The following is a 12,549-nucleotide window of genomic DNA, read 5'->3' as shown; positions in this document are numbered from 1 at the left end:
CCATACATCATAGTAATCACACATATAGGAACATAGCCAGCCACACATCATAGAGTCAATACTATAGAAACAAAACATAGGTTCACACTATGTAGGAAGCTCAGAATAATCCCATTTTATTAAAAACAGAAAGGAATTATGTACTTTAGATAGTTAATAGTTTTCACCTCTGAGGATTTATGAGTAAGGCTTTTTCTTCATTTCCTTGCCTGTGATTTCTATTTCTTTCACCTCAACAACCACAAATTATGTAAAACAATTTAAGAGCCTTTTGTTTTTAAGAAAAAGAAATGTTTCCAAAGTATCAGTACACTATGATTGTAATTATCTTAAAAAATGGACAGTGGAGTTGTTCTTGTATAAACATCAGATGAAAAAAACAACTCAATTCCCTGGAAATGCAGAGTTAAGAACCAGATGGGACCTTTCCATCTCTCACCCTCCCAGTCTGTACTTTCTCTGTACAGGGAAGCTGGCAACGCTGTCCACGAACAGTTCTGACATAGGCCCCAAGCTGGAATGAGTAGCTGCCTGGAGAGAGACCACTGATTCCCTAGGCAGGAGCAAGCGTACTTACCCGCTGCATACAGTCTCTTCCCAGGGCCCCGGGCTGGCTGACCATCAGGAAGGTGCTAAGTCCTGCAACCGTGAAAACTGACAGCAGGCAGCAGATGAGAGCCAAGAATGCTTTGCTCCTGGTGGCTGGCCTGGCTCTGCCCTCTGCCATTTCCACTCTGACTGCTTCCTGGAAGCCCAGCCCCAGCTCCTCAGCCATGCTTCTGCTCTCCTGGAGGCACTTCTGACTCCTGACCAGAGACCCCCCCATTAAATAAGGGAGTAGCTGTCACACTGGGTGAGTTCATGCTCTGCTTCTCCTCCCCTTTTTACTCCCGCCTCCCCTGACAGCTCGCTCCAGCCCGCCCTGCCTGGCTAGGGAATGTGCCGCCTACAACAGAAACCAAGTTTGGTTTAAGGAAAAAAAAAAGAAGAAGAAGAAGAAGGAGAAAGCTTTCCCAAGCATATTTGTATACAGTATGCTCATGTGATGTGCTCTTTCCTTCTTTTACAGAAGGGAAGTCAGGAAAGTCCCTGGAGGAGGAGATCCAGAATGCAGCAAGTCAGTGGGTGGGGCGCATTAAAATGTACCTGCTCCCTGCGCTGGACTCCTGCCAGAGTTGTACGGAGGAGTGTGTTCCTCCTGGAAGTGAAAGTGAGGGCCTGGGAGGTAAGTGGCTCACAGCAGCAGCAGCAGGAAATGGAAATCACGTTTACAGCAGTCCTCTGCCAACTGCCTCTTAACCTTCCTGCTCTGATAGCAACTCCCTGCCATTTTACAGATGACAGATGGAAACATGGAGGTTCTGAAAGGTAAAAAGGTACCTGCCCTAGGTCATGCTGGCAGCAAGAGGCAGAGCCAGGATGATGCCCATTCTAAGTCATAATCTGAGATTACCCGTGAAATGTAAGGATTTGTTTTTGTTTTTGCTTTTAAAGACAGGGTTTTTCTGTGTAGCCCTGGCTGTCCTGGAACTCACTCTTTAGATTAGGCTGGCCTCAAACTGAGAGATCCACCTGCTTCTGGAGTGTTGGGATTAAAGGCATGCACCACTACTGCCCGGCTCACATAAGGATATTTCTAATCTGTTGAGGACAGTCAGTGAAGAATGGGTCTGGTCATAGTCAGGAGTGACTGTCAGAGAGATAAGGACATGGACTTCTGTGCTCCTGTGTCCCAACGTTTGCCTTGCCTGTGCTGGCTGCAGATCGGGGAGGGGTATGGCAGCCGGAATGACAAGGAGTAACACTCACCAAGCCCTTGCTTTTTAATTCATTGCTTATTCCATCCTGAGACAGCTGTGTATTAGTTTGTTTGGTTTTCAATTCAGGGTTTCTCCATGTAACAGCCTTGGCTGTCCTGGAACGTACTCTGTGTACCAGGTTGGCCTCGAACTTAAAGAGATTCGCCTGCCTCTGCCTCCTGACCGCTGGGATAAAAGGTGTGTGCCACCACCACCCAGCTTGTTTATTTGTTTTTTGAGGCAAGGTCTTGCTATGTTGCTTTGGCTGTCCTGAAACTCGCTAGGTTGACTGGGCTGGCTTCAAGCTCACAGAGCTCTTCCTGCTCCTGACTCCAGAGTTCCAGGACTAATGGTGTGCCTGGTCCTGAGAGGCCTTTCCACGTACTTCTGCTTCACAGATGAGGTGACTGAACACAGACAGGGGGTGACTAGAAAATGACCACAGCTCAGGCAGACTGGCTTCCGACTGTAAACATCACCATCCACTGCACGTATGCTACCATTTGGCACACACACACACACACACACACACACACACACACACACACACGTTCCTTGTACCTGCTCTCTGGAGGAGAGCATCTCCTCCAGTGAGGGGGTGAGGGGACCTTCTGGAGAAGGAGGTGGGGTTTCAACTTGGTCTTGGAGGTAGGGAGGGCTGTCACCAGGGAAGAGGAGAGGAGAGGAGGCCATATCTTTATGACCCCTACGGAAATCAGGAGCCCGGGGTCAGCAAGATGGCTCAGCAAGCGAAGGTGCTTGTTGCTGAGGCTGGCGACTTGAGTTTGCTATTTGAAACCTGCATGGTAGAAGGGGAGAGTGACAAGTGTGTGCACTCCACCACGTACCCCTGCAGAACAAATGAATGACCAAACAATATACAATGGGCAAAGAAGAGAAAAAAAACCCAGGAAACTGGATACCCTGCTCCTGTCCAGTGGTTCCTTGAACCTTCATCATAGCCAGAACACTTTCAGTGTGTGGGAAAACCCTTGTCCTGGAGTCTGCTTGTTGTCCACCCTCCTCAGGACCCAGGCTCATTCTTCCCACATTCTCCAGACAGCATTTCTCTGGTCCCTACAGACTAGCGCTTCCCTGTGCTATCTTCGCTTCTGTGGAAGCTTCCGTTTTTCTCTTCATACGCATGCTTCCTTCATTCCTCAGTGGTACGTAGAACCCTTTCTAGCACCCCCTTCCCTCAGCTGGGTACAATGCTGTCTTCCGTGCTCATCCCATCTTCTCTTGACAGTGAGGGCTTCATACTGGACTTGGCTCGGCTCTTTCTGTTACTTCATTGCACCAGCACCCAAGCTGGCAGGGCAGTGCTAAGCCTTCTCTATGGTTGTTGCTCCTAACATGGTAGTACTTACATACTAAACTCATAGTTAGCATCCATTGAGGTGAATTCCAGCAAAGGGTGGTTTTTATGACCCCTGTTTACTCATGCTTAACTTAGCAGACCTACCAAGAAATGAACCTTCGAGGCTGGCCCAAATCTTTGCTATTGAAACTTGACATTTCTTTTGGTGACAGAGCACTGTACCATGGAAGAGATGTTCCGGTTTGTTTAACCTTACCCACTGAAGGCCATTTAAGCTATGTCTAGTTATTACAGATAAAGCTGTCATGAATGCTCATGTGGAGGTCTTTGTACAAACTCACTTTTATTTCTTTGAACAGTGACCAAGAACGACTTTGCTGAGCTGTGTGGTGAGCGCTGAAGTCGCTTCAGAGATGTTGTGCTACTTCGTCCCTAGCAGCAGCCTGCCAGAGATCCAGCAGCCTTCCCAGAGTTTGGTATGATTACTTGTTTCTATCCTACGTGTGTGTGTGTGTATACATACATGTCACAGTGTGGGTGTTTGTGTACGTGGTATGATGTGTCACGGTATGTGTGATGCGCATGGTGTGTAGGCGTAGGTCAGATGACAACCTTGGACGTCAGTTCCTTTCCACTTCGTGTTTGCTGCTGTGTTTGCTCTCTGCCTAGCGAGCCTGAGAACATCTGGGGATCCTCCTGTCTCTGCCTCCTGTTTCCCTGTAGGATTTCTGGGATTACAGATGTGCATCACCTGACTTGATGTGAGTTCCAGGAATTCAAACTTTCTTCTCATGCCTAGGGTGCACACTTTACCCTCTGGAACATCTCCTGAGCTCACTTTAGCTCTTCTTATTTGTTTGTTTTGAGACAGTTATCTCTCTACGTGGTCCTGGCTATCCTGGAACTTACTCTGTAGACCAGTCTGGCCTTGAATTCTCAGAGATCCATCTGCCTCTGCTTCCTGAGTGCTGGGAGTAAAGGTGTACACCCCCAAACCCAGCATGCTTTAGCCATTCTGATAGATGTGAAATAGTAACTCACAATGGTTTTGATTTGTATTTCCCTAATGACTAACGCTGTCGAATATCTTTTTATGGGTTTACTTGCCATCTGTTAAATCCTCTTTGGTGACACAGACATCTATTTTGGTCGCTATGTGTATTTCTTCTTTTCTATTTTCTCAATGGATTCACAGGCAAATGGTGATCAGATTGTAGAAAAGGGAGTCAATGCACTCATTAACCAAACAGCAAAACCTAGACCCCGCCCCCTCCACATACACAAAGTGCGTGCATGCAGCCCGCTCTAGCCACGGGGAGTATGTTTGCATACCCTTGTGATGCCTGAAACTCCAAGTCACCAAATCCCATGAGAGCACTCTTCCACCTATGTGCAGCTTACGATGTGATGACACCCAGACAAGCTATTGACGGCAAGGATATTGGAAGTTGAAATCATATCTAACACATTTAAGGTCTCAAACATCACGTTTAGTGCCACGGGGAGCTGAAGAGTTTTTGTTGAGTGGCTGATGAGGGCTGGGGCCTACTGCAGCTGCCGAGACTCCCCAGAGAGTGTGTGTCATAGTTTGCTAGGAAGGATACAATAAAATCTATGCGTTGTTTTTGTACCATCATGAAGAGGAAATTTTAAAACAAACTATATACACTGGGGGCCATCTATAGATACAATGGCTTTCCTTTTCATGTGTACTTGTGACAAATCTTAGTTTAAAAATTAGGTGCCTTAAGAAAATATCTGGAATAACTGATAAATAGAACAATTGTAACACTACCCTCTACTAAAATTGCCAGCATAGCTACTGGTGCATCTCGAAAGCTCTCTTAAATAAAGTGCGGCCTATGTTATTGTAAGCATTCTGATGCTGTGATCTGATAGTCAAGATGTCTACTGACAGCTTCGCAGTGGGAGAGCACAGCTCCTACAGCAGAAGCAGGCGACAGCAACGATGGGGCAAGAACAAGATCACATTTCTCTGAATGGTAAGCAGTTCAGATGTAGGACTGTTCATTTCTGGAATTCTCTGTTCAGCACTTTTGGCCAATGGTTGACTATAGGTAGTAGAAACCATAAAAGGAGGACTGAGGTTGACGGGGCCCTCTATGTTTGGTCAGGACGATGGCAAACCAATAATTCTATTAGCTGAATTACAGCTCGGGAATGATCTTAATTTAATAATATGGTTAGAAAGAAGGAAGGAAGCCAAGAAGAGGGTGGGGAGGAGGAATGGGGAGGGTAACACAAGAGCAAGCATGAAGAAACCACGGGGACACACATGCGAGGAACTGTCCTTACTCTCTGATGATTTGGACATGGACTCAAACAGTTAATTAAGAAGAGACTAAGCCTCCTTGAGAGCAGGCACAGGAATGGGGCCCTAAAGAAGGCAGGAAGGCTGTACATAACCAGCCAAGAGTGTCCTTCGTGAGAAGGCATGGGGTGTGTTCCCAGAGTGTGAGCATCAAGGCGCCTAGATGGAGCAGTGGGCTTGGGTGCTCACGAAGGCAGCTGACTGGATAGGGCTTCTGGGGGTGGAGCAAGATGTAGCTGACCTTCCAGAAGGGTCTTTGAAGGCACAAGGCAAAGAAGTTGTTGAATTTTCGTTTTGTTTTGAGAAGATCTTGATGGCTACCTTTTTGAAAGCAGCTCAAGGGAAGGGAGAGTTGGGAAACAAGTTGAACATTTCTCTGATCATCTGGGAGGAGCATACTGGCATTTTGGATAAAGTATCAACAGGTAAGTTCTCAGGGAAGAACAGGTTTAGGGTAGATTTTGGAGCAGAGGTCTGTCCTTTCTTACAAAGTTGGGCAAAGGAGAAAGTCTCAGGGAAGAGTCCGTTTTCACCTAAACCACTTTGAACACCCCACCCCACCCCAGCCCCACCCCAGCCCGGACATGTCCAGAGGATTTCCTTAGTGATTCTAGATCTAAACATCTTGAGAAGAAAGATGGTGGACCACAGAACTCAGGTCATTACTGTTGCGTGGCATCTGTCAGTGGGAAGAGGTGGCGGTGCCTGTTAAGCTGGGGCAGTAAACCGAAGGAAGGGAAAGACACATTCATCTCAGTGTTAAGCCCATGTCAGTGCCATTTAGAAATACACCACACTCGCAGAGGCAGGAGATTAATGCTTCAAGAGTGAGAGTTTGAGAGGAAATTCAATGATTGGGGAACTGATCCAGATCATTTCGACTCTCCAGACTCCATTCTTCCCACCATGTGGGACTGTAAAAGGGGTGGGGCCAGGATTCTGTGAACTCTAAAGTGTGAAGGATGCTTTGCATAATATCCAGGGCTTCTGTGACTCTTTCTGCCCTTCCTTGGATCATTTTTTTAGTTTTTCCACCATCCCTACATGGTCCTCTGGCATCCGAGTTCTGGAATAACTTTTCCCCAGAGTGTTCTGTAGAAAGTTCATGCCATGAAGAATGAGATGGGGCAACGTGTGTGTGTGTGTGTGTGTGTGTGTGTGTGTGTGTGTGTGTGTGTGAGCAGATGTTTGCCCTCTTGCTTCTTGATTGGGAAAAGTCATTTTTCTTAATTTGAAAATTATTTGTTCGAACAAATAATTTAATAAAAAATAGGGTAAAGACCTAAACAGAGAACTCTCAACAGATAAATAAAAAATGACTGAAAGACACTTAAGGAAATGCTCAACATCCTTAGCCATTTGAGAAATGCAAATCAAAACAACTCTGAGATTCCATCTTACACCTGTAAGAATGACCAAGATCAAAAACACTGATGGCAACTTGTGATGGAGAAGATGTGGGGTAAAGTGAACAATCCTCTATTGCTTGTAGGAGTGCAAATTGGTACAGCCGCTTTGGGTATCTGTATGGTGATTTCTCTGAAAATTGGGAAACAAGACCCAGCAATACCACTTTTGGCTATATACCTAAAGGATGATCTTTATGCCACAAGGACATGTGCTCAGCTATGTTCATAGCAGCATTATTTGTCATAGCCAGAACCTGGAAACAACCTAAATGCCCCTTTCCTTGATGGATAGGAAAACTGTGGTACATTTACACAGCAGAAAAAAATAGTAACATCTTGAAATTTGCATGCAAATAGATGGATCTAGAAAACATCATTTTGAATGAGGTAACCTTGACCCAGAAAGACAAATATAATATATACTCACTCATAAGTGACTTTTAGACATAAAGCAAAGAAAACCAGCCTGCAATACACAATCCCAAAAAACCGAGACAACGATGAGGACCCTAAGAGAGACATACATGGATCTAAAAGACAAGATCTCCTGAGTAAATTAGGAACATGGGGATCATGGGAGAGGGTAAAAGGTGAGGGGGGAGAAAAAATATTGCTCAATAAAAATAAAAAATTATTTGTTCCATTTATTTAAATTATAATATAATTATATCATGCATCCCTCTCCTTCCATCCCTCCAAAGCCTCCCATATGTCCCTCCTTGCTCTTCTTAGATTCATAGGCTCTTTTTATTAATTGTTGCTACATACATGTATGTATCTGAATATACATATATATTCATAAACATGTAACTACAACCTTCTCAGTCTGTGCATTCTTACTGGTATTTGTGTTTTCAGAGCTGGGCATTTGGTATAGATTGACCAATCAGTGGACTCTTTCCTGGGCAAGACTCTCTTCCACGCTCTGCATCCTTAATTGCCTCAAGTTCCTTATGTAAGGCTGAAACTCCCTGGGCTTTGCCCCATTCATACTGTTATGTCTATGGTTGTTTTCTTCGTTCTGTTCATGCATCTGTGAGGCAATCCTGAATACCTCAGTTACGGAAGTCTTGTCATATAGCGCTGTAGTGACGTATTTGTACGGTGCTCTTGCCCACTAGCCCGCAAGCATTCACAGGCAGTAGATGAGCTTTGTAAGCTGATAATTCAGGTTCAGGATATAACTGCTAAATAAACCTGTGGGGGAACTCTACATGTGGCCAGGGCTCAGGGAGTGCACATCACTGTTGGGACATGTTATCCCAGGCTGGAAGGATTCAGGACAGTTCAAACAGGAGGGAGTGGTTTGAGTTGTGTTTTCTGATAGATTTCAAGGATGGAGATAGGGAGAATAAGGATGGAGCCAAGGGCCATTGGTGGTGGTGATGTAAATACTGCCCAGAACCTCATGCTTGATGACACCCGACTCTGACTGCCGGGAATCGCTATTGCCACTCTGTGGTTATTAGGCACAGGGAAGCCTGCAAGCCTATCAGGGACTTGATGATGGCTGGTCTAGGGAAGAGGGAAAATAAGAACGAATGTTTCCGCATTGTTGCCCCAATTTTAGATGGCTCTCAAAATCATGTGTGTGTGCACACTCATGCACCTAGGTGTGCGTCTGCACAAGTGCGTGTGTTAATGGAAGCCATAGGCAACTTCAGAGGCCCTCCCTTAGGTGCTGTTCACCTTGTTTATTTAAGCAGTCTCTCACTGACTTGGAGCTTGTCAATTATGCAAGCAGGCCAGTAAGCTCCAAGGGTCCTCCTGTCTTTACCCCTTCCTTTGTCTTCTGGGGGATTGAACTCAGGAGGTCCCCATGGTCTCTAGGCAAGCAGTTACCCAACTGAGCTATCCCCTCAACCCTAAAGTTCCTTATCTATATGATCTTTCTTGAATCCCACATGGCCTTTTCAGGTAGTCATTGTTCCTCTAATTTTGAAGAGCAGTAAACAAAACCAGAAAAACAATTCTTGCTTGTTCAGAATCACCAAAGAAGGGAGTGGTAGTGGTAGAAGCTGAAGTTGAACTCAGGCTCCAAGTTTGCTGGGCCTATGCTCTGCTCTGTTACTTCTGGAGGTTGTGGCCAGCAGAGGTCAGGGTAGTCAGAGAGACAAGACAGGGCTCCAGGCAGGGCAAGGAGGGTGTGGGAAATGAGCGGGAGATGAGGCAGCAGAGGAGGTGGGCAGTTCCTCTGGAAAGGGCAGATGAAGCATCGTGTTCACACACAGTCTGCTTGGACTCTGTCGACTCTTTCTAACTACGAAAGTCCCCAAGGGTTACAAGTTTATCACAGCCTTTCCATGGAATGCTTCTCTAGTTGGCCACAAAGCTGAGGCTGTGCAGAAGGGAATATTAGGACTCCTGCCAAATGCAACAGTGTAGTAAGTTAGAGGGATGAGGTGGAGTGTGAGCATTGAGCAGTTGGGACTGGAAATGAGTAACGAATAGAGACGAGGTCCACTATCAGAGGGAAAGGAAGTGATTCAAAGATAGCTCAACACACTAGCTAATCAAAACTGGGCACGGGTGAAGAGGGAGGTTAACTTAAGGCTGACTTAAGTCACTTAGGGGGTGACTGAGGACCCAAGGGACTGCTTTATCCAGAACTAATTTTCATAAAATCATGAGTTGCAACAGCACATCCCATGTGAGGGAGGGTAGGGTTGTGGGAGAAGGGAGTAGACAGGCCTAATGAGAAGAAATACAAACACGGTGGCACACGCAGAGATGGCACATGCCGGGGTAACAAGCTGGAGATGCAGGAACAGGTGGAAATCAGGGCAAACCACTGGACGTGCAGAGACGGGCTGACAGCAGCAGGACACAGGAGGCAGTGTGCAGATATCTGTGCTAACTAGAGAATATAGTGAGAACTTGTTGAAGGGAGCTGTGGGCCGCTTCCTGCCACCCAGCTCCCGGCCTCCTGGCTAGCTTATGCCCCGAAATACCAACACACAAATTGTATTCATTTAAACACTGCTTGGCCCATTAGCTCTAGTCTCTAACTGGCTAATTCTCATATTTTGCTTAACCCATCTCTAATAATCTGTGTGGCTTACCAGGAAAGATTCAGCATGTCTGACCTGGCAGTTGGCTGCATTGCGTCTGCTCGTCTGTCTGAGGCATCTTACCTCACTGCCTTCTTCCTCCCAGCATTCTGTTCTGTTTACTCCACCCACCTATGTTCTAACCTATTAGGCCAAGCAGTTTCTTTATTAATTAACCAATGAAAGCAACGGATATATGACACTCCCACATCAAGAACTGAGGTATAGCCTTGGGATGGTGCTAACTAGGGGATATAGTGAGAACTTTGCAGAGCGGTGCCAAGCTCCTTCGCTGGACAGGTTGATGGCTAGACCATGCTGCTGCAGCCTGACATCTCCATGCTTTTGCCTCTTCCTGGTCCTTGGCACCGCCACTGCACAGTACCTTAGACTGGGTAGTGTACTGCTCATTGTCCTGGGTCTTGGGAAGCCCAAGACCAAGGCGCTAGCAGACCAGATGCTTGCTGAGGGTTCCCTCTCTCCTTCAAAGATGGAGCCTTCATGCTGCATCCTCACAAGGTAGAGGGGGTGAATCACTTTCTCTGGGAGGCCTTTACAAGGGTACCAATCCCACTCACCAGGCCAGAGATTGGGTGGCCTCTTCATATGTGCTTAAGGTGGATTTTTTTTCCTTACTCATTTTCTGAGGGAGCACTAACATTCAGGCCCCATCCCTCCATGATGTGGAGTCCTCTGGGTCAAAGGTCACTGACAGGGAGACTGATGTTCCCTAGTGGGTTCTGTTTCTCAGAACACACCCCTTGAGGCTGAGCTGCCTGGGTGTGCCAGCCTCAGTCTCTGAGCAGTGTGTGAGCAAATCTAGCACTCCCCAGAATAGAGTTGTCACTCAACACACCCCAGAGTCTATTGGATTTTGGGGGAAAATGAAGGACAGGGGTCTGGCTGCTGATGGCTGCAATGGACCTATCTCCCTAACAGAAGTGCCTTAAACAATAAAAGCTTATTTTTCCTATCACATTGGGGAATTCCTCCTGATCAGTAGATTTCTATTATGGACCTTGGAGGCCTCGCCATAAAGTGATTATTCTCATTGATTTGAATGCAGGAAAGCAACTGCATATTGTCTTTTACTGATGTTTTCCAGTTTGTCTCACTAGTTGATTCTCATTTACCCATGGCTTTGTCCACAACTCTCTACTCCCTCTATTGTAAATCTGTGACAGTTGTAAGTCAGAACGCCAGTCAACTCAGACATGTTGGGTATGCTCTCCATCAGGAAGTGTCAAACATTCAGCTAAGATTTAATGATTTATGTAAAAATAAGCAAGTGATCCACCTTGTCATTAGGCAAGCTCTCTTTCAACTTTAATAAATGGTAAAATTATATGCATATCATGGAATTGTTTTCATACAAATTATGTCTTACTGTAGGGAAATATTTGATTTATATACTTATGCAAATACTTGGTGTTTCATAAAACATTTGCAGGCACTCATTGCAGGGGCCACTGTCCCCTGTAGCTGCTGGCTGTCAACCCTGACCAGCCTCACTGTATTTCCCTATATTTCTGCTGATGGCAAGCCCTTGGCCTGTGTCTCCTTCTAGCTGTTCATAAATAAATCCCAAAGGCAGCAGACAACGTCGGTGCTCTGAGCATTAGAGAGAAGAGTTGCCTGTCACAGCTACTCCTTTAGCAGAATCATTCCTGGATCCCTGTGCTGGGATGGTGACTTCACACACTATGATGGTACTGGTTACAGCTCCATCTCAGGGAGCAACTTCATCCTGAAGCTTTCAGGCCTTGACATCTTCTTCATGGCAAATGCTGGATCTACACAAACGCTTCCTAGTTTTTCATTTCACTAACAAGCCTGCATGGTTGGGTGGCAAGTCTGTGGTCTCAGGGAAGTAAAGGAGGGCACGATCATCATCAGAACTCTGAATTCCTTTGAGTCCAAGACAGCAAGACCAGCATGGCGATTGGGTTGCCAACTGTGGACAGCTTGGATAACTATGGCTTGCAGGCACCTCAACCACCAGTCTCTCTCTTCTGTCGCTTAGGAGGGGGCTTCCCTCTCCATCTGTTCTCAATTCCCCTCCAAATGGAGCGGGATGACGGAGTACATGACTATTAAAAATCTAAATGAGAGTGGTTAGAAGTCCCCTCCCCCAAGGAACAAAGGGGCCATGAACGGAAACCCTGAGCAACTTCGTCTTGCTGTAGTGTCCATACGCTTATCTGTCACTTTAATATTCTTTGAATGGGATGAGCTTTAAATGCAATGGATGAGGAAAGGCCTTTGGGCCAGCACACAGCTGCAGTGGAAGAGAAGCGACCCTTTCCTTCTCTGAAAAGAAAGTGGTGTTTCAGCTTCAGGCTTGAAGGTTTAAAGAACTGAAACCACTAGGGCCTGGGCCTTCGGGTAGTTTTCGTTTATACTGTCCTCAGGCCCCTTCCAGCTGCTTCTCTAACAGCCCAGAGACCCACTTTAGCTGGGGAAGAATGGACTTTGTAAACTGCCTTCCGTAAGGTCTTCAGGGGGAATTGCTTCATGTAAATCTCTGCCTCAGAAAGCTGTACGTCCTGAGAAGGCAGCATGTGGAGTGGGTGTTTTTACTTTTGCTTTTCTATTTCCAAATACGAAACAGTCAAGATGTCAGGAGACTGGTCACAAA

The 12,549-nt window shown here is 46.1% G+C and overlaps 1 protein-coding gene across 1 annotated transcript in view; it reads right to left on the bottom strand.

Moving 5' to 3' along the window:
• The window catches only part of Tnfsf15 (TNF superfamily member 15), a 15,970-nt gene extending 15,144 nt beyond the window's left edge, over nucleotides 1-826 (bottom strand). The window contains exon 1 of the mRNA XM_005352601.1: nucleotides 578-826. Coding sequence (XP_005352658.1) covers nucleotides 578-826 — 249 coding nt within the window. The remainder of the gene's footprint in view (nucleotides 1-577) is intronic.
• Nucleotides 827-12,549: the final 11,723 nt, after the last annotated feature.

Source organism: Microtus ochrogaster, chromosome 10 (genome assembly GCF_000317375.1).
Source record: "Microtus ochrogaster isolate Prairie Vole_2 chromosome 10, MicOch1.0, whole genome shotgun sequence".
In the NCBI taxonomy this organism is placed as follows: Eukaryota; Metazoa; Chordata; class Mammalia; order Rodentia; family Cricetidae; genus Microtus; species Microtus ochrogaster.
Note: the sequence above shows the minus strand (reverse complement) of the source record. Positions and strands in the feature narration are given on the sequence as shown.